This window comes from Arachis hypogaea, chromosome 18 (genome assembly GCF_003086295.3).
Source record: "Arachis hypogaea cultivar Tifrunner chromosome 18, arahy.Tifrunner.gnm2.J5K5, whole genome shotgun sequence".
NCBI classification, from domain to species: domain Eukaryota; kingdom Viridiplantae; phylum Streptophyta; class Magnoliopsida; order Fabales; family Fabaceae; genus Arachis; species Arachis hypogaea.
The window spans coordinates 3,728,968-3,753,076 of NC_092053.1; the positions used below are offsets into that span (position 1 = coordinate 3,728,968).

The window sequence follows — 24,109 nt, forward strand, 5'->3', positions numbered from 1 at the left end:
CCAAATGCTACAAATTTCTAATGAGATTGGTTATTAAGCTTTATTTGGTAGCAATGTGTTAGCAATGTATAAATAGGGAGTACACGTGTCAATGTGTTAGCAAGGAAGGGTTTGTTACACTGTTTTGCTATTCTACTTTTAATATTATAAAGATTATCTAATTATTACTTTATTAGTATTAAAGAAAAATAAGAGGCCAAGTGTTGATCGAAAAATATTTTTGACTAAGAGTGGATCGATTCGGAATGGGTTAGGTATGATTTTTCGAGAAGAAATATATATGAATTTGAAGTTGGAAGTAATGGGCGCTGATTTGGATTTCGATTGTATTTGTTAATCGAGTAGGCCTGATTGAATAAGGAGATTCGATTAGAAAGATAAGTAAGGTCTTCGATGAGCTAATCGACTAGTCATAGAAGTGAGAGAGTTAGTGGCTTTTATTACACGAGAAAATTATGGGAAATATCTACAATCATGCAACGGGAACGGTTACCAAGAGAGATTGCACTTCAAATTTGAAATTTCGTATTTAATTGTAATTAATTGTAAATTAATTGTCAGTTATGTAAGATTAGCCTATAAATACTAAGAAGTGTTAGTGAATAAGGGTTGGAACTTTTATTCAGAAAAAACACTCAAGTACACTCACATCCCAATGAATTCCTGAGTCTGCAATCAAGTTAATTTTTCTGTAGGGTTCCTTCCATCTTTTTTATCTTTTAATTTACTTTTTTTGTAAATTTCACATTTCAAGTAATTTTATTATTCCAAGTGTTTTCTATTTTCATTATCCAATTTATCTTTCTGTACTTTAAATTTCTATGTCGAAGTTCTTCGACCCCATTAGAGACATTTTAGTGTTTTCTTTTAACTTCAACGCAACCTTTTTCGGTTTCAGCATATTATCATTTTGAAAACCTCACTTATTTATTTCTTTTATTACTTTACGAGTTTTTAATTTACCTTTATACTATTATTCGTCTAATCGAAGGCGCTTTGATGCACTTTTAGAAAACGGGTACTCGTACAAAGGGGTAGGTTTCGCTCCCAAACCATTAGATATCGAACCACTATCGATTTGCTAAAAATCGACAAAACAAATTGGCACATCCAGTGGGACAGTTTTTAAATTGAAGTGTCTCAGATAAATATTCTTTCCAGTAATTTTTAGTGTATGCGATTACGAAGTGGGAAGACCATTCACATGGTTGATGAATTATCAAATGTGAATGGTGGTTCGTCCACCAATGATAGCATACCGGTGTCCATGCAACAAGCCGACGTATCTTCACGATCGGAAGGAGCAATTGGAACTGAAAGTATAGTCGTTACGACTATTCAAACTGGGAATGTTGGACGTAATATTCGTCCACGTGGTCTTGTGCCACCATATCAACCTCCATTAACCGCCGGTTGGCCTCCTTATGGTCTTCCTCCTGGTTATACCCCACCGGTGGGTGGTTTTGTGCCGCCTGTTCGCTTTGAAAATATTAACGGAGTGAATAATGTTCAAAACCCACAACATTCCGAGTATTCTCGTGATTTTAATGTGGGCTCCACTTCGAATGCTGTGAACTCAATGGCGGCATATCGACAACAAGTGGAGGAAAGTCATCATGACTTGGTCAATTTATTGACTCAGCAAATGACTACAATTCTGAACCCCATGATGACTGATCATGAATCAAGATTCGAGCGTCTTGCTAGACAAGTCGAGAGGATTGCTTGAATTGTTGATTATGATAAAGGTGAAAGGCATAATGCCAGGGAAAATAATGAAGGGATGGAAAATATTTTTCAAAATGAAAACAATATTCTAAATCGAGAAAATCCTCACGTGGTTCTTCGATGTCAAAATGCTGATGAATTTTTAGCCAGATTGCGTGGTGGCGAACGCTATCAAGTTACAAGAATTATAGAAGAGGTTTTGAATCGGGTTGGGCTGAATGTTGGTTTTATGAATCAACCACATTTTGTGTCAGCTTTTCCCCAAGTGGTCCAAATGGCTGAAGTGCCAAGAGGGGTGAAAAATTCGAAGATAACCACAAAATTTGCTGGTGAAGTTAGAGAATCAACTACTGAACATGTTGCTCATTATTTGGTTGAGATTGAGAATTTAGTTAATGATGAAAATCTGAAAATGAATTTTTTCCCTTCGTCGTTAACAAAGAATGCATTTACTTGGTTCTCGAATCTCAAACCAAATTCGATTACAACGTGGAATCAGTTAGAAAACTGCTTTTCACGCTCAATTTTATCGAGGGGAAATGAATGTAGCAGTTACCGATCTGGTGGCTTTGAAACGTGAAAAAGGTGAAACCATTGATGATTATTTAATACGTTTTAAAAATGCCAAAAGTAGATGCTATGTGTCATTACCTGAGAATGAGATAGTGAAAATAGCAATTATGGGGTTAGGGTTTTATATGCGCAGAAAACTGCTTAATGTGCATATTCCCAATTTGGCCCATCTGGCTGAAAAGGTTCGACAGACCGAACTTATGAAAAAAGAAAAAGAAAAATATAGGAGTGAACAAAGATCGAAGAGTAAACCTTTTACTCAAAAAGAAAAAGTTGCTTATGTAACAATGGAGTCTTCTGAAGAGGAACTCGAATTTGAAACAAAAATCGATTTGGCCGAACTTAAGAAAGGCCCTCCATATGTTTGCTCTTTGTTGAAGAAATTGCCAAGCAGTGAAAAGTCGAATAAATCAAAACTAAAAAGTGAAAAGAAATATAGTTTTAATATTTCGAAATCTGATAAGATTTTTTATGCGTTGCTTAAAGATAAACAATTAATTTTACCTGAGGGTAGAACTTTGCTTTCTGTGAAAGATTTAAAAAGAAAGCCTTACTGTAAGTTTCATCAAGCAACAAGTCATTCGACTAACAGTTGTGTCCGTTTCAGGGACTTAATTCAAGAAGCAATAATGGAGGGGCGATTGAAATTCGATGATGGCAAGAAAGAGATAAAGGTTGATGTAGATCCCTTCGAAGTTGATGCCAGTTATGTTGAACCTTGCTTTGGAGTAAACATGGTAGGCATGTCCTACAATTTTGATGTGGCTCTTGATGATTTCGAGTCACAGGTCAGATCAGTATACCCTAGGACAGGGGATGGTTTGCTGGACTTCTTAGTTCAGCAAAAGATCAAAGACCGGGACGTATCTCTGTGTCTGCGGTGCAATGCTGTTTTCGATGCTGAAGCAGCAGCAATTTTTGAAAAAGAAAGGATGAAGAAGGAGTTGGCTCATAGGGAAGAGCAGGCGCGCCAGAGGCAGCCAATCAGGCATATGGAGGGCTCTAGTTCGAAGACTCCTCAAGAGAATGTATCTACACCTTTAAGCCGTTCTCAAGCTATAGGTGTTCAGTGGATCAGGAATTGCCAGGAGTTTCAGAGACGTGATCATTTGTATCGACGTAATCCACAGTGAGGACATCGAGCGCCTTCCCGGAATCAATATTCCTACTATCGAGGTCGTGCCAGGGGTTATCCACAAGGAAGAGGAGGAAGGAGAGGTTTCAATCAGAACAAGAAACCTTCGATTGAGACAGATAAGGAACTAAGCAAGGGGGCAACGCCTTCTGTGCATTCTAGAATCGTTTTTCCTTCTGATGGAGAAAATTACCCTAAAGAAATTCCATCACCTGCGAAAATGGAAAAAGGCAAGGCAGTAGCCCAATCTTCTGGAATTGATAAAAACAAAGATGTTGATGTGGATGAGGAATATTTCGATGAGGGCGATGATGACATGGTTGGGACAATATCGATCATTCCCACTGAATATTTGGAGGAGTATAAAGGAGATCCAGATGCAGATTATGATTCAGAGAGGAAGCTTTTTCCTTCATCCGGATAGAGGATGAGCCAGGTTACTTCTTACAGCTACTGAGAGGCAGATGTCTCACCTTCGCCCACTTTATATAACAACTACTTTAAGTGGGATAAAGGTGAATAAGGTTTTGATTGATGGTGGCGCTACAATCAGTTTGTTGCCAGAAAGGATGTTAATTAAAGTAGGGAAGCATCCTGATCATTTAATCCCTACAAACATTGCTGTGACAAATTTCAGTGGGGCTTCAACTCCAGCCAGGGGGTTGGTAACTCTGACCGTAAAGGTTGGCTCATCTGAGCGTAATACTGTCTTTGTGGTGGTTCCTTCGAGAGCGAGTTATAATGCTTTGTTGGGACGAGATTGGATACATGGTGTAGGAGCTGTACCTTCAACAGTGCATCAAAGTGTGCTTTTATGGACTAATGAGAGTAAACCTGAAACCGTTAAGGCAGATTCGAATTTATACGTCGAACAAATGCATGTCGATTTTAGGGTTTATAATCATAAATTAAGGCCCTTAGATGTTGATCGATCATTGAGTCCTTATAATTGTGAAGGGTGCTACTTGTCCTCGGAAGACCTTACAGTGAAGTTGCGCTATCCAGAAGTGGATTGTGAACCAACTGGTTGGGATTGCCTCTCTTGAAGACTTGAAAGGGACTAGTCCATGGACCAGGTTGAGGGAGTTTCTGACTACCTGGTAACATTACAAAATTATTTAAATAATTCGCAGTTATTAGAAAATAAAGATGATTCTTCTGATGAAGTTGAATCAGATAGGTTTAGTAAGTTTGTTAATTGTAATGCGTTCGATTCGACGTTCCCAGTCGAATTTAGTTATAGTTTTCTTATTTCTTGTAATGAAACTAATGATGCGAGCCGGACTGCCGATTTAATAGCAGAGGCCCATTATGTAGAAAATAAAAGTGATGATGATTTAATCAAAGATCCGATTTCTTCTATTTCTGATGATTCTATTGATTTCACTTTTAATTGCATCTATGATTTGGAACCTTTGAGATTTGAAAAATATTTAACCAAAGAGGATGATTATTATAAAGGGTTTGAATCTCAAGATCCCTTAGAAGAAATTAATTTAGGGACTCTTGATGATGTTCGAATTACATATATTTGTAAAGATCTTGTTGATCCTTTTCGAACTGAACTCTTTAATCTTTTATATGAATTTAAAGATTGTTTTGCTTGGGATTATCATGAGATGCCTGGTCTCGATCGTTCATTGGTAGAACATCGATTAGCATTGAAACCTAATGCTCGACCTGTAAAACAGACTCCAAGGCATTTTGCTCCTGAAATCAATATTAAAATTAAAGAAGAAATAGAACGCTTAATCAAAGTGAAATTTATTCGAACTACACGTTATGTGGAGTGGGTATCAAACATTGTCCCTGTTATGAAGAAGAATGGGAAGTTGAGAGTCTGCATCGATTTTCGAGATTTGAATAATGCTATTCCAAAAGATGAATATTTTATGCCTATTGCAGATATGTTAATCGATTCTGCGGCGGGGAATGAAATTCTTAGTTTCATAGATGGATATTCTAGATATAATAAGATTTTTATTGCGGAAGATGACGTGGCTAAAACTGCTTTCCGTTGTCCTGGGGCATTAGGTACATATGAATGGGTGGTTATGCCTTTCGGTTTAAAGAATGCTGGAGCAACATATCAGCGTGCAATGAATGCCATTTTTCATAAATTCATTGGGAAGTTTATGGAGGTATATATCGATGACGTAATGGTCAAATCGATTTCCGTGAGTCAACATATTGACCACTTAAGAAAGGAATTCCTTACTATGAGGAAGAAAGGTTTAAAAATGAATCTGTTGAAATGTGCTTTTAATTTGGAGTTTCAGCTAAAAATTTCTTGGGATTTGTTGTTCATATAAAAGGGATAGCTATTGATAAAAATGAAGCAGATGCAATATTAGCATTGTCTACACCCAAATCGAAGAAGGAAGTGCAATCATTTTTGGAAAAAGTGAATTATCTTCAGAGATTCATCTCGAATCTTTCAGATCAAACTAGAGTATTTGCGCCTTTAATGAAATTAAAAAATGGTTCAAAATTCGAATGGACTACAGAACATCGATCAGTGTTCGATTTGATTAAGGCATATTTGTCAAAAGCCCCGATTATGGCGAATGTTCGTCCGTTTAAGCCTTTAAAATTATATATTGCAGCATCTGAAAATACTATTGGATGTATGTTAGCCCAGGATGATGAAAATGGGCATGAGCGAGCAGTTTATTACCTTAGTCAAGTATTAACTGACATCGAAGCAAGGTATTCCGCAATCGAAAAATTGTGTTTGTCTTTATATCATGCATGTATGAAATTAAAGTGTTATATGGTAGCTAAGTCAGTAAAAGTTATAGCACAAACTGACCTAATTAAGTATATGTTAAGTTTCCCTATGTTAAAGGGACATTTAGGGAAGTGGATGCTGGCATTGACAGAATTCGATTTACAGTATGTTCCAGCCAAAGCTGTGAAAGGACAGGTCATTGCGGATTTTCTTGTAGATAATTCGAAAGATCTGAATGACCAGGGGGCAAACATAATCGAAGTAGAAAGCAGTTATTGGAAATTGTATTTTGATGGATCCAAGCATAAAAATGGTACAGGAGTTGGGATTCTCATTATCTCACCAGATGGTATTCCATCAGAATTCTTGTTTGAATTAAAGTATCCTTGTTTGAATAATGTGGCCAAATATGAGGCTCTAATTTTGGGTCTTGAAATTTTAATCAGCAAAGGGGCTTTAGAGGTTCAAATTTTAGGGTATTCACAGTTAGTCTTAAAGCAGTTATCGAAAGAATTTAAGTGTAATAATGAGACGTTACAGAAATATTTAGTAACTGCTTGAGAATTATTAACATCTTTTCGAAAGATTTTCTTGGTGCATATCCCTAGAATTCATAACGAAATTGCTAATGAGTTAGCCCAAATTGCTTCGAGGTATCGGGTTGGTCTAGAGACTCTTAGGAAATTATCTGGTATCCATCAAATTTAAGTACCAGCAAATGAAAGAGAGGTTTTGTGTATGGATGAATGGGAGGATCCTGATTGGAGAAAGCCTATTGCTCTTTATTTAAAGGATCCCAATGTTGCAGTTGATAGAAAGATAAAATTACGAGCCATGAATTTTGTCTTATTGGCTGATGAACTGTATAAAAAAGGGATTATTGGGAGTTTATTAAGATGCTTAAGTCGAGATGATCAGAACATTGCCTTGGGTGAAGTCCATAATGGAATATGTGGTGCCCATCAGGCAGGAAAAAAGATGAGATGGGTATTATATCGAAATCATGTACATTGGCCGTCCATGATAAAAGATTGTATTGATTATGCGAAGGCATGTCTGGAATGCCAAAAACATGGTTCAATTCAACAAGTTCCATCATCTGAATTACATTCGATAATAAAACCATGGCCATTTAGAGGTTGGGCTTTGGATTTAATTGGATTAATTCATCCTCCTTCGTCCAAGCAACATAAGTTTATCTTAGTAGCGATTGATTATTTTACAAAATGGGTTGAGGCGATTCCCTTGATCGAAGTAGGTCAAAGTGAGATAATAGATTTTATTGAAGAACATATTATTCATCGATTTGGAATTTCTCAAACGTTAAGTACTGATCAAGGAACAATGTTTACTGGTCAGCGGGTGAAAAGTTTTGCAGCTTCAAGGAATATCAATATGATTACTTCGACTCCCTATTATGCACAGGCTAATGGGCAGGTAGAAGTAGCAAATAAAATTTTGATAAGTTTGATTAAAAAGTATATTGGAAATAGGCCTCGAACATGGCATAAAACTTTGAGCCAAGTGTTATGGGCTTATCGAAATTCACCAAGGGGTTCGACAAGTACTTCACCATTTAAGCTAGTGTATGGTCATGATGCAATACTACCATTAAAAATTAATTTGAATACTTTGAGAGTATCGAGATAGAATGATTTGCCAGTTGATGATTATTGGAATGCAATGTTCGATGAGTTGAATGAATTAGACTTATAACGAATTCTGGCACTTGATAATATGATTCGACAAAAAGAAAGTATTGCTCGAAGTTATAATCGTCAAATCAAGGAAAGGTCTTTTAATACAGGTGAATTGGTTTTGAAAGTTATTTTGCCAATGAAAAAGAAATCGAGATTTCTTGGTAAGTGGTCCCATACTTGGGAGGGCCCATTCCAAATAATTAGAACGTATTCTGGAAATGCTTATCAGATTAAAGATATTGAGTTAGGAAGAATAATTAATTCGGTTAATGGAAAATACTTGAAGCAATACTATTGTTGGCAAAAGTAGAAATGTAACATACATATGTCTAGAAAAGATGAAAGTTGCTACAAAAGATGAAATAAGAAATAAAAAAAGAGAATTCAAGGTGCCACTAGTTTTGCCAAATCGGAGCGTAGCTTTGCCCTTTTGTTCTCTAGAATTGAAAGCATTTCAATTTGTTTGAACTTATCGGCTTGGATTTTCTCGAGTTGATTTTCGTATTCTCCCTGTTTGATATCAATTGAGATAAGTTCCTGAATAAGGTGATGTTGATCTTGTTGGGCTATTGCTAGGGGTGTGGCTATGGCAGCTCGACTTTGGCGTATGGTGGCAAGCTGTTCTTGAATCTGAATTAATTCTGCCTCGAGTCTTGCTTCTTCTTGATCATGAAAAGCTTGAACAGAAATAGCATGAGAGATTCTTACATCAAATTTCTCATGGAAAGTTTGGATTGGTTGAGCGGTTGCGAGGCAATTTTCTATATTGGATTTGGCTGTAGCTTTTTCATTCTCAATTTCTTGGAGTTGAAATTGAGATGAAACACTCTCATTGAGAAGTTGTTTGAATTCTTGAATTGAGGTAGAATGTGGTGTATTAGTTGGGAGTTCAAAAGAAGAATTCAAAAGGTCAGCCAAAGTTTGTTGAGAATTGGATCATTAACCCATGTTGTAGGTAGATGATCCAAGAGCTTGATGAGTGATCGAAGTTGTTCCCGAATATCAGAATCTAATTCAATTGAAGGCCTTGATGTAGCAGGTCTTGAGATCGCTGGTACAAGCACTGGAATTTTATTTTCTTGGATAACTTTATTTAAGACAGAAATCAAGTTATCCAAGGAAGCACTTGTAGGGGTAGTAGAAGCACTTGCTGTTTTAGGCCTTAGTCCGGGAGGAGTTTGAAGATTAGCCTGGGGTGAAGGTCTAGGTTGTAACTCGGGAGGAGTTTCGAAAACCTTGAATCGAGAGGGATCTGAATTGGTGGTGTCAGCAGCCTTAGAAGCAGAATCGGAGTCTGGGATCAATAGGTTTTCTGCGGAGAATGCAGCCTGATTGTTTGGTGAAATTGACTCAAGTATGTGTGTTCCTTCTGGAGAATGTTGCAAGGGATTTGTTGTTGGTTCAATCACCTGTGTTGTATGGAAGGAAGGTGGATGAGTGGCAGGAATTGATTGTAGGGACTCTGTGAATTGAATCAAATCATGTGATGTGGAATGCTCTGGGTCATTTTGTTGTCGAGTAATTGGTTGATCAAGAGCTTCAGTGGAAGAAGCTGATTGGGCAACATTAATGGGCTAGTGCAAAAGGTACACATATGAGCTTAAGATTTATTTTAAACTAAGTAAAATGTGTGAAGAGATAATTGTGTTACCTTAGGAAGTCTGGATCTTTGAACTAGTTGAGAGCCAGGGTCAGAATCGGCTGCATCTTCCGATTTGGAGGAGACAACGATAGTGTCCTTGTTTGGTTCACTTTCATCAGCGCTTTCGCTTGATGATGGTAGCACTAACTGGTAAGAATTCAAAATCAATTATGGCTTATTTTAAAAATATATATATATTCAAAGAGCATTTCGAGTGTAAAAGAAAAGTTGTAAATAGAAGAGTTACCCTTCGAGAGGTTCTGGTAGGAGTCCTTCTGCTCTTATGTGGTGGTGGTCGAGTGGCATCAGCTTTCCTTTTGTGAGTTCTCTTTGGGAAACTTTCAGTGACAGCCGTTCGAACAGCAGTTTGCTGAATATCTTCTAAGATACAGGTGTACCTTGAATAATAGGCAGCCCACCATTCGAAGCAAGATTTGGTGATAAATGAACTACGTTCATAGATCAAGAAGTTGAAGCGGTTTCTTTGTTTTTGGTTTTTTGAGAGACAAGTGTTGAAATCTTCTTGGGATGTCAAAGTAATGTGACAGAATGGATCACTGTGTCGAGGTTGTGGAGTTAGGATAGCTTGAGAAAATTCCAGTTGTCTTGCAGTCAAATGAGGAGCATACAGGGTTATCTTGAACCTTTCTTTCCTGTACTGTGGTAACCCTATTGGTATCACTTGAACAACCAATAAATTTGCCCAAGTTCGATTTGCAAGTTCATTTTTCTCGTTAGTATTTGGGAAGAGCAAACGATTAAGCCAGGCAGGGCCGCAATTACGGCACAAAAAAGGAGTAAAATTAACTTGATCATTGTCAAAATCTTTGCAGGAATGAAAAAGAGAGAAAACTGCCCAGAATCTGTCTTCATCTGATTGGGTGTTTGGAAAATTGGGTTTGTAATTAGACAAACAAAAATCCTCGATGTGTTGTTTATCGGTGTTGCCACCTTCAAGTTTTGTCATAAAATTTTTAAAAACGGCGTTAAGCCATAATTGAAGGAGCCATAGTGGGCTTCCTGTGTTGATTATTTTATTATCTCGAAGGTCACAGACAAACAGACCAAGCTCCTCGAAAATGTGTCCCAGAAGAAGCTTGGCCAAGTTGAGAGCTTTTCCTTCATGTAGGAGAGCAGCCAAGGGAAGGAAGAGCTTTGACATTTGTACGCTTCGGGAACAGAACAAAACTGCATTCAACCAGTAAAATAAGAAGGTTACATGTTCACTGTCCGTGATTTCTATACCATCTTCACCCATGTTATGGGCAATGAACTCACTGTAGGAAGTGCTAAAGGTAACATTGTACTGATGTTGAGATTGCATGTCAGGGGTACAATCTGGAGAACTTATTAGGAGACCTGTGAGGGCAGCCATATCGAGGAGGGACATTTCGATCATTCCGCAAGGAAGGTGAAAGTTGTTGGTAGTCCTATTCCAGAAACAAGTTACTGCTCCAATCATCCAAGGATGTGTAGTGAGTGAAAAATGAGATAGCCTTAGTAGTTCTTGTATTCCAAGGGCTCCCCAGGTAGCGCCCTTTGAGGGTTCAAGGCGTTTGTACCAAGTTGTGAAATCGAACCCTCGAGGATTGATTTTTGGATTATTTCGGAAGGGTTTTTGGTGATGAAGTGAAAGATGTTAAAAGCTTGGTTTATCAATAAATCTCCCCCTTCAGCATTTGGGAAGAAAGAAAGTTTTTTGTTCGCTCTTTCAAGGGTTTCAATCGGTCCAAGAAAGCAATGTGTATCTGCATCGATTGTGAAAGGGATTAGGATTCTGGTATCATTGACTTGCAAATAAGGATCATCAATGATTTCATCATTTACTTGGTTAAGAATGCGAAGAGCTGGTGGAGATGGCGGTGCTATTACATGACCTTTACCCTTATCTTGAGTAGTGGCATAAGAAGAGGAACCAGCCATTATCAAAGAAAAGAAAGGAGATTGAAGGTTGATGATTTTTTGTGAAGAAGCTCTTGATGTAGAGAAGATTCAGAGAATGATGAGGTTCGAGAGATTTGAACAAAGGAGAAAGTGATAAATTTAAAGTATCACTGTAGCCGTTACTGTGGAAGGAATGCTAATAAGGGTAACTTCGCGAAGAAGGTGAAGTGGTGGAAAGAGAAATCACAAGTTTCGGGAGACGTGTTGAGTGGATCAGTAGTAATTGGGAGTTTAAATGACAATTATTACTGATTTGAAAACTAACGACTTTTTGGATTAAGTGTTTTATTTTTCGATAATGTTATCGAAGACAACCACATTAATCTAAGGGGGCAATTTGTTGATCGGAAAATATTTTCGACAAGAGTGGATCGATTCGGAATGGGTCAAGTATGGTTTCTCGAGAAGAAATACGCATGAACTTGAAGTTGGAAGTAATGGGCGCTGATTTGGATTTCGATTGTGTTTGTTAATCGAGTAGGCCTGATCGAGTAAGGAGATTCAATTAGAAAGATTAAGTAAGGTCTTCGATGAGCTGATCGAATAGTCATAGAAGTGGGAGAGTTAGTGGCTTTTATTACACGAGAAAATTATGGGGAGTATCTACAATCATGCGGCGAGAACGGTTACCAAGAGAGATATTGCACTTCAAATTTGAAATTTCGTATTTAATTGTAATTAATTGTAAATTAATTGTCAGTTATGTAAGATTAGCCTATAAATACTAAGAAGTGTTAGTGAATAAGAGTTGGAACTTTTACTAAAAAAAAACACTCAAACACACTCACATCCCAATGAATTCCTGAGTATGCAATTGAGTTAACTTTTCTATAAGGTTCCTTCCATCTTCTTTATCTTTTAATTTACTTTTTTGTAAATTTCACATTTTAAGTAATTTTATTATTCCAAGTGTTTTCTATTTTCATTATCCAATTTATTTTTCTGTACTTTAAATTTCTATGTCAAAATTCTTTGACTCCATCAAAGACATTTTAGTATTTTCTTTTAACTTCAACGCAACCTTTTCCGGTTTCAGCATATTATAATTTTGAAAACCTCACTTATTTATTTCTTTTATTGTTTTACGAGTTTTTAATTTACCTTTATACTATTATTCGTCTAATCGAAGGCACTTTGATACACTTTTAATAAATTGGTACTCGCACAAAAAAATAAGTTTCGCCATCGATTTACTAAAAATCGACAAAACACCAAACAATAAGAAATAATGTTTCAAGTTTCAACTTCTCTGTAACTATGTTAGTTTGGAAAGTGTGAGATGCAATTACGAACACTAGGTTACATTAGTGTTATTATTATATGATTTAACGATGTTAGGTACGATAGTATTTCGTTAACTGAGTGAGATATTGCATAAAAATCTCCGAAGAAGCAAGAAAGACGTATTACTTTATTGATTTCTTTTTAACTTTAAAGTGATATATTGTATGATGATAAAATTCCATTTCACGCAACTGTGACGACACCTGATTAATGATAGTTTGGAAGAAAGATTATAACTTAGATTACATGTCAATTTCTTCCGATTTGGCAGGATTATTTACTACCATACCATTCAATATTTCATACTTTCACATTACTAGCACAACTTTTCCATCCAAAATTTCCTCAATTCACTCATAATCACAGCGAAAGCGAGCCCACATGCACAAAGTAGAAAAACATTATAAACGGCCACCTGTTAATTTCTCTACTAAGTACTAACATAGTAACATACCCACCACGCTATTGTATACTAATTTAATTCTCTGAAGTACAATAATTTTATACGCAATAATCTAATTAATCTTTTCTTTTTGGTAGTTTATAATTTAAATTTCATACGGTAGATGGTCTATTAATTTAAAATTTTAATTGCTTTTAAAAAATAAATTTAGGTAAAAGATTTCTTTTGGGAAATATGGATAACATAAATAATTGATAGTATATTTTTTGTAAGGAAAATAAAAGTGTAACATCTACATTAAATATGCAATGGATATTATTAATGTTATATTTATATATATTGGTACTGGGCAAGGTAAACCTAAACCAACTCAGCTTGGTCGTTACAACTCTTTAATCTATTTGATTCCCCACTTGCATCACAGATAAGGTTCCCTGCATCATGCTTCTTAATGCTCTCACCTAAAAAAATCAGGTCAGCATCTCAACCCTAATCAAATAATCAAAATTTCTTCCAACTCTTTTTGAGTTGTTTTTCCTTTTTTTTTTTAATTATTAATTTATGTTTGTTTATTTATTTTCCCACCGCATCCGGTTTTTTCTCTCTGTCACTGACAATATATTTTTATATATATTCTTTTCCGTTATTATAAATAAAAATAAAAACAAAAACAAAGAATCTATGATTATGTCAAGTGCTAAGGTTGTCATCAATTTTATTCCAGCTTGTCCTGAGCTAGATTTCTGAGCGTGTTTTTCAATTTTTTGTTTTACATATATGTATTAAAATTTTCCTTCACAGTCAGAGATTCAGGGTGTGGCTCCAGATTTGTATTCTTCTCTGTAATCTTGGCTCTTCCTGCTTCATCTTCTGGACCTAGCTGTAACTGTATTCAAAGGTGCCATTTCTATGTGTTCTCACTCCTTTCTTCTATTCCCTTCTATTTCCGTGTCTTTGACTTGTTTGAGTTTGTACCTTTGTGCTTGAATAATTCCTTCCCTTGATTGTGCCATAGATCTTATCTTCATAGGAAAATTAATCTCCTAAAACAATACTGTTAGATGCCACAATGATGTATTACAGAAAACTTTCTTTGTTTTTCTGTGCTTTATCTATCTTTTATCCCTATCTGTGTTTCTCTGCCGATTTTGTTCCAGTAGATAACTACCTTATAGATTGTGGAGCAAGTTCTGGTACTGTTGTAGGTAACCGCAATTTCTCTGCGGATAGTGCTTCTAAGAAGCTATTATCCACTCAGCAAGATGTTCTTGCAAGTACTTCCTTGAAATCAATCACTTCCACTGGTGATTCCACTCTCTATCAAACTGCTAGGGTCTTCACTGGTTCCTCAAAGTACACTTTCCCAATCAAACAAAAAGGGAGACATTGGATCCGTCTTTATTTCTTTCCATTTACCTATCAGAAGTATGATATGAGTGCAGCGAAATTCTCGGTTGCCACGCAGAACAATGTCCTTGTTAGTGATTTTGGTGTGCAGAAAGATCCTGTGATGAAGGAATACTCTGTGAATGTGAGCTCTAATTCTCTTGTTATAGACTTTACCCCTTCGAGTGGTTCGATTGCCTTTGTGAATGCAATCGAAGTTGTTTCGGTCCCTGATGATCTCATTGATGATGCTGGTCTCAGCCTGACTAATGGATTATCAACCTACTCTGGCTTGGCAGCACAGGCTCTGGAGACGGTCTGGAGGGTTAACATGGGGGGTCCAACTGTCTCCTCTGGTAGTGACACTCTTCAACGAACCTGGGATCCGGATCTTAGCTTCCTAAAAGAAAAAAACCTTGCTGCTAATTTCTCAAATATTGGAGGTGTTCAGTATGTGAACGGCTCGGCTACTGAAAATGATGCTCCGGCTAGTGTTTATGGTACTGGACAACAGATGAACTCACAAAGTGATCCACGTGTTAATTTCAATGTGACATGGGAGTTTAAGGTGGATTCTGGATTTCAGTACCTTGTTAGACTTCACTTCTGTGATTTAGTGAGTAAAGGTCTCAATGAACTCTACTTCAATGTTTATGTTGATTCCTTGTTTGCTGCCAAGGATCTTGATCTTGCTTCAATAAATCAAAATGCCTTGGGTGTTCCATATTATAGGGATGTTGTTACACCCTTGACATCTAGCAACTTGCTTCGAGTAAGTATGGGACCTTCTAATGTAAATAAGGACTACCCTAATGCCATTCTGAATGGTTTGGAGATCATGAAAATGAACAATTCTGTGGGCAGTCTTAGTACAGCGACGGCTGCTGTTGCTACTACTTCTGGTTCAAATTCAAAGAATGTTGGTGTAATTGTGGGTGCAGTTCTTGGGGCAGTATGTGCAGTGGTCTTGGCTGGACTTTTGTGCGTACTATGCAGGAAAAGAAGGCGGTTGGCGCGGCGGAGGCAGTCTAAGACATGGATTCCTTTCTCCATCAACGGAACAACTTCTCACACCATGGGAAGTAAATATTCTAATGGTACTACAATTAGTGCTGCTTCAAACTTCGAGTACCGTGTCCCTCTTGCTGCAGTTCAGGAAGCTACAAACAATTTTGATGAGAGTTGGGTTATTGGGATTGGTGGCTTTGGGAAAGTATACAAGGGGGAATTGAGCGACGGCACTAAAGTGGCAGTTAAGAGAGGAAATCCTCGGTCACAGCAGGGTATTGCCGAGTTCCGAACTGAAATCGAAATGCTGTCTCAGTTCCGTCACCGGCATCTGGTATCTTTGATTGGCTATTGTGATGAAAGGAATGAAATGATACTGATATATGAGTATATGGAGAAAGGAACACTCAAGGGTCATCTATATGGTTCGGGGTTCCCAACCTTAAGTTGGAAGGAGAGGCTTGAGATATGCATTGGAGCTGCTAGAGGGCTTCATTACCTGCACACCGGCTATGCTAAAGCAGTTATTCACCGCGATGTGAAGTCTGCAAATATCCTCCTTGATGAGAACCTGATGGCTAAAGTTGCTGATTTTGGATTATCCAAGACTGGGCCAGAACTTGATCAGACACATGTGAGCACAGCTGTTAAAGGAAGCTTTGGCTACCTTGATCCTGAATACTTCAGGAGGCAGCAGCTAACAGAAAAGTCTGATGTGTATTCATTCGGCGTGGTTCTGTTTGAAGTTCTTTGTGCAAGACCTGTCATAGATCCGTCCCTTCCCAGGGAGATGGTAAACTTGGCAGAATGGGCAATGAAGTGGCAGAAGAAGGGGCAACTGGAGGAGATCATAGATCCGGCACTTGCAAGCAACATAAGACCGGAATCTCTCAGGAAGTTTGGAGAAACCGCGGAGAAATGCTTGGCAGACTTCGGTGTAGACAGGCCTTCTATGGGAGATGTATTGTGGAATTTGGAGTATGCCCTGCAGCTTCAAGAGTCTGCTACTCAAGGGAATGATCCTCAAGAAAACAGTACTAATATGATCAGTCTCTCTCCACAGGTCAACAACTTCAACGACGATGCAAGCGCCTCTACCATTAAATTTGAAGGCACAAATGTGGATGATCTGTCTGGTGTTTCAATGAGTAGGGTGTTTTCTCAGTTGGTGAAGTCAGAAGGAAGATGAAGATGATTTTCAATATTGGTGGATATTCAACTTTTTTATTACAACGCTGTTGTTTTATTATTTTTTCTTGTTTGTATTATATTTTGATTTTTATTATGATCACTTGATCTCTCTGTCCTGACACACTATATTAAGATACTTTTATAGATTTGTAAAGAAAGACTTAGTTAATCAGACGTCTTTACTTAATTGGTAGCCAGAACACCAAATGGATCCATTCGTTCAATATTGAAATTTGTATAAGTTGATCATTTTCGTACAGAGGAATGTTAGGGCCAGTAACTTTTGTGATTTGTAGCCATCAAATAGCCATCAATGATGGTTTTAATGGTGTGAGATTGGTGTGAGATTTCATCCAATGGCTCACTTTTCTTTGCTGGTTACATGCTGGCCAGAATTTAACAAAGTTGCTAGCCCCTAGATTTTTCCTTTGGTATATGTTAATTAGAATAGAGTTTAGTTTGTTAGCTATTTAATGTGTGATTATAATTAATTGTAGTAGGATTATATAAAGAGTACATACCACCTAACAAATAATTTGTTTTTTTTTTTTTTGAGAAAATAAACTCTTCTTATATACTTTGAGGAGTGTTAGGGACCAGTAGGTTTTGTGATTTGTAATAATCAATTAGCTATTATTAGTATTTTTAATGATGTGAAATTATATTTAATGGTATGAGATTATTCTTTTTTTTTGCTGGTTAAGTGCTGGTCAAATTTTAATAAAAATACTGACTTTCTGAATTTTTTCATATACTTTTTATATACTTTTTAAATGATTTGATATGTTTGACTAAATTGTTATTTAACCATTTCTAACTATCTTCTTAGGTGAAACTGAATTAATAGGTTGACAAATTTGATTTTAGAATTTTAATACATTATTTTGGCATGCTAATATTATGGTTATGCAGCATTATTGTGTTCTGTTCTTTTTTCTCTCCCATCTGCCATCTCCCTTCTACTCACTGGCTCATGTTAGTGTTGGTATCCTTTTGTTCCTTTTAGTTTGGCATGAGACTACAGTGGTTAATTTACTTCTCATTTAGATTTAGATTAGATGTAATCCATCATTTGAAAAATAAGAAAACGAAATGGTGATGTTTCTATTTTCTAGTGATCCATGATTAGAACCATGTAATAGGAAAATGGTATTTCTGTTGGCCACACTATGTTGCCATCTTCTCTTTTGTATTATCTTTTGTGCGTGACGTTCAATAGCTAGTGCACATCCCTATCATTACAAATTTAAAATTATTCAATTTAGAATTTAGTAGTAGAATAGAATTCCATAGCTTTTATAACTATTGTGTTTCATTTAGTCATAGTTGCACTTAGGCCTAGTGAACATCCACCACCACCTTTATCTTCTCCCCTAGTCCCCTTGCCTACTACTAATGCACTAGCTAGTTGAAGAGAAACATAATATAATAGCAGAAAGTTTTTAAATTTATCCAGAACACCAACATTTCAATAATCTTAATCGTTGATTTTAATTAATATATATTATATAAATTTTTCGTTGATTTTAATTAATATATATTATATAAATTTTTTGTTATTAAATTTAACGGTTAAAATAATTGGAACACCGATATACTTAGTATACTTAAAATTCTTCTTATAATAGCACTGCTTCATCTTCCGAGAATAATATATATATATAGACATGGCAATACTGTAGTGGAAGATCCACAATTTACCTAAGAAAGTTCCCCTCAAATTATACCCAAAAAAAACTATACACACAAAAAGTTGGGACAATATCACTTCTCATAGTTTTATGCTTCAACAATCTGAGATCACATTATATACTACTAGTATACTTTAATAGACAGGTACACACTATGCAAGTCTCTCAAACAGCTACATGATATAACAGATGAAATGTTGACAAAGCACTTCCGTACAGGAGGAATTAGGATATTATTAGAGGAAGCACTTATAATTGAGTTAAAATTATATTTTCTGACAAAATAAAATGCAGTTTTATTTTCTCATAATCTCTCAAAACTATATTTAACATAAAGTTTTCATGTATTACAAGCTTCATAGATTAAAGTATTAAGCAAGGCTATTGAATTTAATCGGTGATATGCCATTAATCAAATAGAAGCAGACAGAGTATATAAACCAATACATAGAACCAAGTAATTGAAGACAGGAAAGCTATGGGGAGCGACATGATGAAAAGCAAGACATAAGCTTGTGAAGGGTTGAGAAGAAGGCAGCATTAGCAGTGATGAGAACCTTATAATAATTAGGCTTAATAAAATTGGTTGATGGCGCAGCATTATTTGTGGCGCGAACCACACTCTCCTTTAGAGTTCTAAGACGCTTAATGGCCTTGTGAGTCACACCCTTCTTCTCCCTCGAAAACTTGTAGCTCCTCAGATACATTTGCCTGCACAAGAGGTGGCTGTTTACTCTTCGCTCCTCGCCATTGTTGAAGGAGTTCACCCTCTTCACGAACTCTACGTCGGATTCCGGCCACTTGTGGAGGTTTACGAAGGTTAATGGCCGAATGGGAAGGCTTGTTTCTTCGTCGACACAGTTGGATATGATAACGGAGGCCATGGATTCTGGGAAGACATATATAGTAATAGTACACTTATACTCGATTGTTGGAGTGTGACTAAAGGAGTTTATGTTACAGCTTATGTAAGAAAAAGTTTTGAAACCAACACTTTTATTAAAATTTAGTCAATATTTAACTATTCAAAAAAGTATGTATACAGTAAATTTCACGTAAGGTTGATAATTGAGAGTCGTTAGATGATTTGGCTGATTTAGTACGACTTCATCTAACGGCTCTCAGTTATTAACTTCATGTGAAGTCGACTGCATTTGAGTTTTCACTTTTAATTTATAGACAGAGTCCAATAACAATATAACAGATAGGAATATTCAGTGACAAACAAAAATAAAGATAATGCATTAATGCGGTCAAATCTGTATGAATTTGATATGCCTGAGGAATGTGACATATTGGTATCTCTCATCTGAAGTGTGAACAACTGTCTTTTGAATTTAGCTTATATCTTTTATTACGCTGTACTAACTTCCATTCAGGTAATTGATTTTAAGCCATATACTTCGTTTTTTCCATTGTCATTTTTATTTTACTCATCAAATCTTGCAAGGCTACAAATTTAAAGGATCAAACTAAGTCAAATTTCAAACAATAAGAAAAGGACATGTATAATCATCTGAATTATATTATTAAATAGTATAATTAATTATCACATTGGCTTAAATTTAATTATTTTTATTATTAGTTATTGTTATTAGAGAGATGGTATAGTCAATACTCTCATATTTTTTTTGTTATCCACGATATTTTCAGATTAAAAACTAATCCGTCATAGATCTAAACTCTATTTGAAGGTTTATTGTTGGCTAATAGGTTGTTATATACACAAAAGATATTCAAACTACAAACACTTGTTTAAACAAACTAGTGAGCTAACGATTAGAACAACTTTGAGTTCTATTTAATGATCAATGCTCTCATATTATTACATTACATGATTTTTTTATTTTGGTCAAGTTACATTATCATAATTTTTTTTTTGGTAACTACATTATCATAATTTACTTATCCAAAAGCCCAATTACATGGTGGCTTGGGCTTCTAGCCTTCTATAACCTGCATTTTTATTCTGCTCATTAAGTACTTGGGCTACCAAAAATATTGCCAGCCCAAATCGGACCAAAAATTAAAAACGAAAAAAAAGAATGCGTGTGTACGGCGCCTAAAGCCCCTCCTCCAGAGTCAGAAACCCCAAACTCCCAAGTCCTAAGCTAAACCGCTTGCCGGAATAGAGCGACCACCGATGGGGTTCTTTGACCTAAACATACCGTACACGCATCCGCCAGAAAGGGCAGTCGAAGCCAGCCGCACCAGGATTGCCGTGAAGGCCATGGAGCTTGGCTACACTGGAATCGCCTACAACCGCACGATCAGTGGCGTCATCTCCGATAAACACCGTTGCTCCATCAAACCTCTCTCCATATCCTCTCTCCTCAACACCCTCCCCTCTCTTTCCCTCTCCGCTAAGCTTCACCGCGACCTCCTCCGTATCCCCTTGTCCACCCCCTTCCGTCAGTACACACGCGTCACCGTCTTGTTCGAGACCCCCTTCCATGCCACATCCGTCTGCTGCGACAACCCTATCCTCAAGACCTACGATCTCGTTGCCATTAAGCCCTCCACACGGGCCACATTCGATATGGCATGCCAGAAATCGGAGGTGAGTTAGTTAATATTACAGTTAGTTAGTTAGAGATTTAGAGATTTGTTAACTGTCTATGTAACTAAATCCTGTAGCGGAAGCGTAACGACGAAATATGAGTTCAATTGTGTGTATAGGGTTGAAGTGATTAACTTTTGAATGCTGAAGTGATTGCAGGTAGATATCATTACGGTTGACTTTTCGAAGGGGATGCTCTTTGGAATGACGGAGAACATGGTTAAAGTTGCTGCCGAGGTTTGCTCTGCAATCTTTTCTTTTACTTCAATGAGCAAAAGGATTAATGTAATGAATGAATCCTTTTAATAGAGTTCAGTTAATTGATACATGGTTTGTTAATATTTCTACACAGCGAGGGGTTTGCTTTGAAGTTGATTACTCTTGTCTTTTAAATAATGCTAAAATCAGGGATCAGTGGATCTACGGTGCTAAGGTAATGTCTATTTTCCTGAATGATTCTCGGAGTGAGTGGCCAAGTATACTGGAGGATTTTCGCAACTTGATTATTTACTTGTTATGATGAGTTATCATCATTAGATGAGTCTTAATCAACTCGGTGGTGTCAGTCTTAAGCAGAATTACTTCTACATTTGAGGTTGATACTATATCTGCTTTGTGCTTTGGCTTGAATTTGTTTCTAGGATGTAGTTTTAGTGTATGTATTAGGTGAGAAAGAGAAAGTAGAGTAGTCTGATAACTGATAACTATTGGTTGACCTTAGTAGTTTGCTTCTAGGTACCTTTTTTGACACTGACATTAGAACACATGTAAACTAACACACTGATTAAACGTGTAGTGTTTGATGGAGTGGACTCAGGGAAGAAACGTTATCTTTTCAAGTTCTACTCCTTCAGTGAATCTTCTTAGAGGACCTTGGGATGTTGCAAACTTATTGTCCATATTGGGAATCTCCAAGGAGCGAGCTAGAGATGCTATTTCTAAAAACTGTAGGTATGAAAACTTGCACTAATACTTTAGTAATGCCTTTGTTTTCTCATGACCAACATTTGAGATATCTTGAATGTCCTTTCGAACGTTTGCAGGAATCTTTTGGTAAAAGCTTTAAGGAAAAAACGGTTTTATAAGAATGCAATAAGAGTGCAACCATCGTCATCAAATACAGTATCTAATTTTGAGGATGATCAGCAGGAAGAATTACTAAAATTGGATTCTCTCTCCAGTGAAGGTGACATCTCGTTGAATGATTGGGCAAAGTGTTTTTCATCATTATACTCTAAAGCATCAGAAATTGCTCCCGTGGTTGACAGCATGCCATCTCATGGTTTTCAAACAAAGGATTTCTTACCTTCAAGTAATGCTTCCCCTGTCGTCTCGAATGGTGAAAAGATCAGTCAGTCAACACCTGTACTTAAAAACTCAACTGAGCAGCCCAACAGGCAAGATGAAAGCTCAAGACCCGATGCTATGGAAGCAGATCAAGTGGCGATGACGACAATGACAACAACGCCAGCAACAATATCAACAAAAAAATCTTGTCCTACTAGGTGTAGTCAATTACACGGATCAAATGACATCCTTTTGAGCTGCAACAAGTTGTGTGAGAAAACTAAAAAAAGTATACCCACTGAAACATTCAATTCTAGAAAATCACATGATTCACAATCAAACTTGGGCACCCTCGGCACTGCGTTGGATGCTGCGATACAAAATGAGAACAGCAAACTGCAGAAATATTTGCAAGATGCAAAACGTGATGATGAACATGATAGTGAGAAAATATTTTATCCTAATTTAAATGCAAAAATTACAGAGATGCAAGAAGCTCCTCAAAGTGAGGATTTGGAAATTGCACAGCATACAGTCTCAAAGACAGACATATCTATTTCCAAAAATTTATTGGTGGCTGAACAATCTGGTAAACTTGAAACTGAAGCAGTTAAACTTGATGAGATGGAGATTGAAGAGGATGGTTCTGCAGTTGTAACTCATATAGAAGATCAAAAACTTAATAGACTGAGCACTGAATCTGATCAAGTTTCCCCGGTTGAGTCTGTATCAGGTACCCTATCTGATGATGCACATCTTTACTTTTATATTGCAAGCTGTGTTATTTTTCTCTCATTCAATCACAGAAGTTCATATAATTTGTTTGGTTTTAGCCCCACCCACCAGAAGTTGATTAATATGTTTGATTTCACTTCATTTTCCTAATTGTATTATAATTCCTAGCTTCCCCCATAAATGTTTAAATGCATTTGATAATCTTTTTTGCACGTTTCTGTTATAAGTTTCGAATAATATGTAAAAACAACTGAGCAAATTTCTGTTTTCTGTAGGTCGATCGAGGGTGAAGCGGAGGAGACCTCCAGCACCACCTTTGTTCCCTTTCAAACGATTATTTAGTCGAATGCTTTTTAAGAGGAAAGGTAGAAAAAAGAAGAGCAAAACTAAGCCAGAATAATCTCCTCAACTCCCATCTCGCTGGTGGAATATTTTTGGTTATTTGGCATAGATGTGAGTGAGCTAATTCTTTAATGTTGTATGAACTCTAAATTTTGGGAATATCACTTAATGATAGATAGTGTTTTCGTTATGACTGCTTAATCAACTGAGATCCAAGCCTTGTGATTTATTTGATACACAGTAACGAAATTTTATAGAATATAATACGACCAAGAGTATTTTAATACACGACTATGTATTCAGTCCGATAAATCAGCACATCTGCCACAGGCCTACAGTCTTTTTTTTTGGTGACTTGCCACAGGCCTACAGTCTAAAATAACTAATTATAATTTATTATCTAAAATCGTCAAGGCAGTAGAAACTAGAAAATAATCTATGTGACTGGGTTATTTTGCTGCGTTTATTTACAAGTGTAAGGCAGAGAGATACAAATATATAAAATCATGTTTGACAAATAAAATATGAACAAAGACATTTTATTTAAAGACTCTAAATTATATTTTGTATTTTTTCTGATAAAAAATACAAAAAAATACTAATAAAAAATATAATTTATTTTTTATTTTATTATTTTTATTAAATTTTTATAATAATATTTTTTAATATTATATTATTTTTAATTTATTATTAAATAAAATATAAAAATTTTAATTTTAATTTTTTCATTTTTTATGTTTTGTTTTTAATATTATATTTTATTCTATTT

At 36.3% G+C, this 24,109-nt stretch overlaps 2 protein-coding genes across 2 annotated transcripts; both read left to right on the top strand.

Annotated features, from left to right (window-relative positions):
* The first annotated feature begins 13,457 nt into the window (after positions 1–13,457).
* LOC112770980 (receptor-like protein kinase HERK 1) lies at positions 13,458–16,912 on the top strand. Its single transcript, XM_025815510.3, has 2 exons — positions 13,458–13,614; positions 13,942–16,912. The coding sequence occupies exon 2, from the start codon at positions 14,210–14,212 to the stop codon at positions 16,721–16,723; it is 2,514 nt and encodes an 837-aa protein (XP_025671295.1). The 5' UTR covers positions 13,458–13,614; positions 13,942–14,209; the 3' UTR covers positions 16,724–16,912.
* Positions 16,913–20,471: 3,559 nt separating this feature from the next.
* On the top strand, positions 20,472–23,530 carry LOC112770981 (protein GAMETOPHYTE DEFECTIVE 1). Its single transcript, XM_025815511.2, has 6 exons — positions 20,472–20,976; positions 21,136–21,213; positions 21,329–21,409; positions 21,773–21,927; positions 22,020–22,996; positions 23,274–23,530. The coding sequence occupies exons 1-6, from the start codon at positions 20,560–20,562 to the stop codon at positions 23,396–23,398; spliced, it is 1,833 nt and encodes a 610-aa protein (XP_025671296.1). The 5' UTR covers positions 20,472–20,559; the 3' UTR covers positions 23,399–23,530.
* The last annotated feature ends 579 nt before the right edge of the window (positions 23,531–24,109 follow it).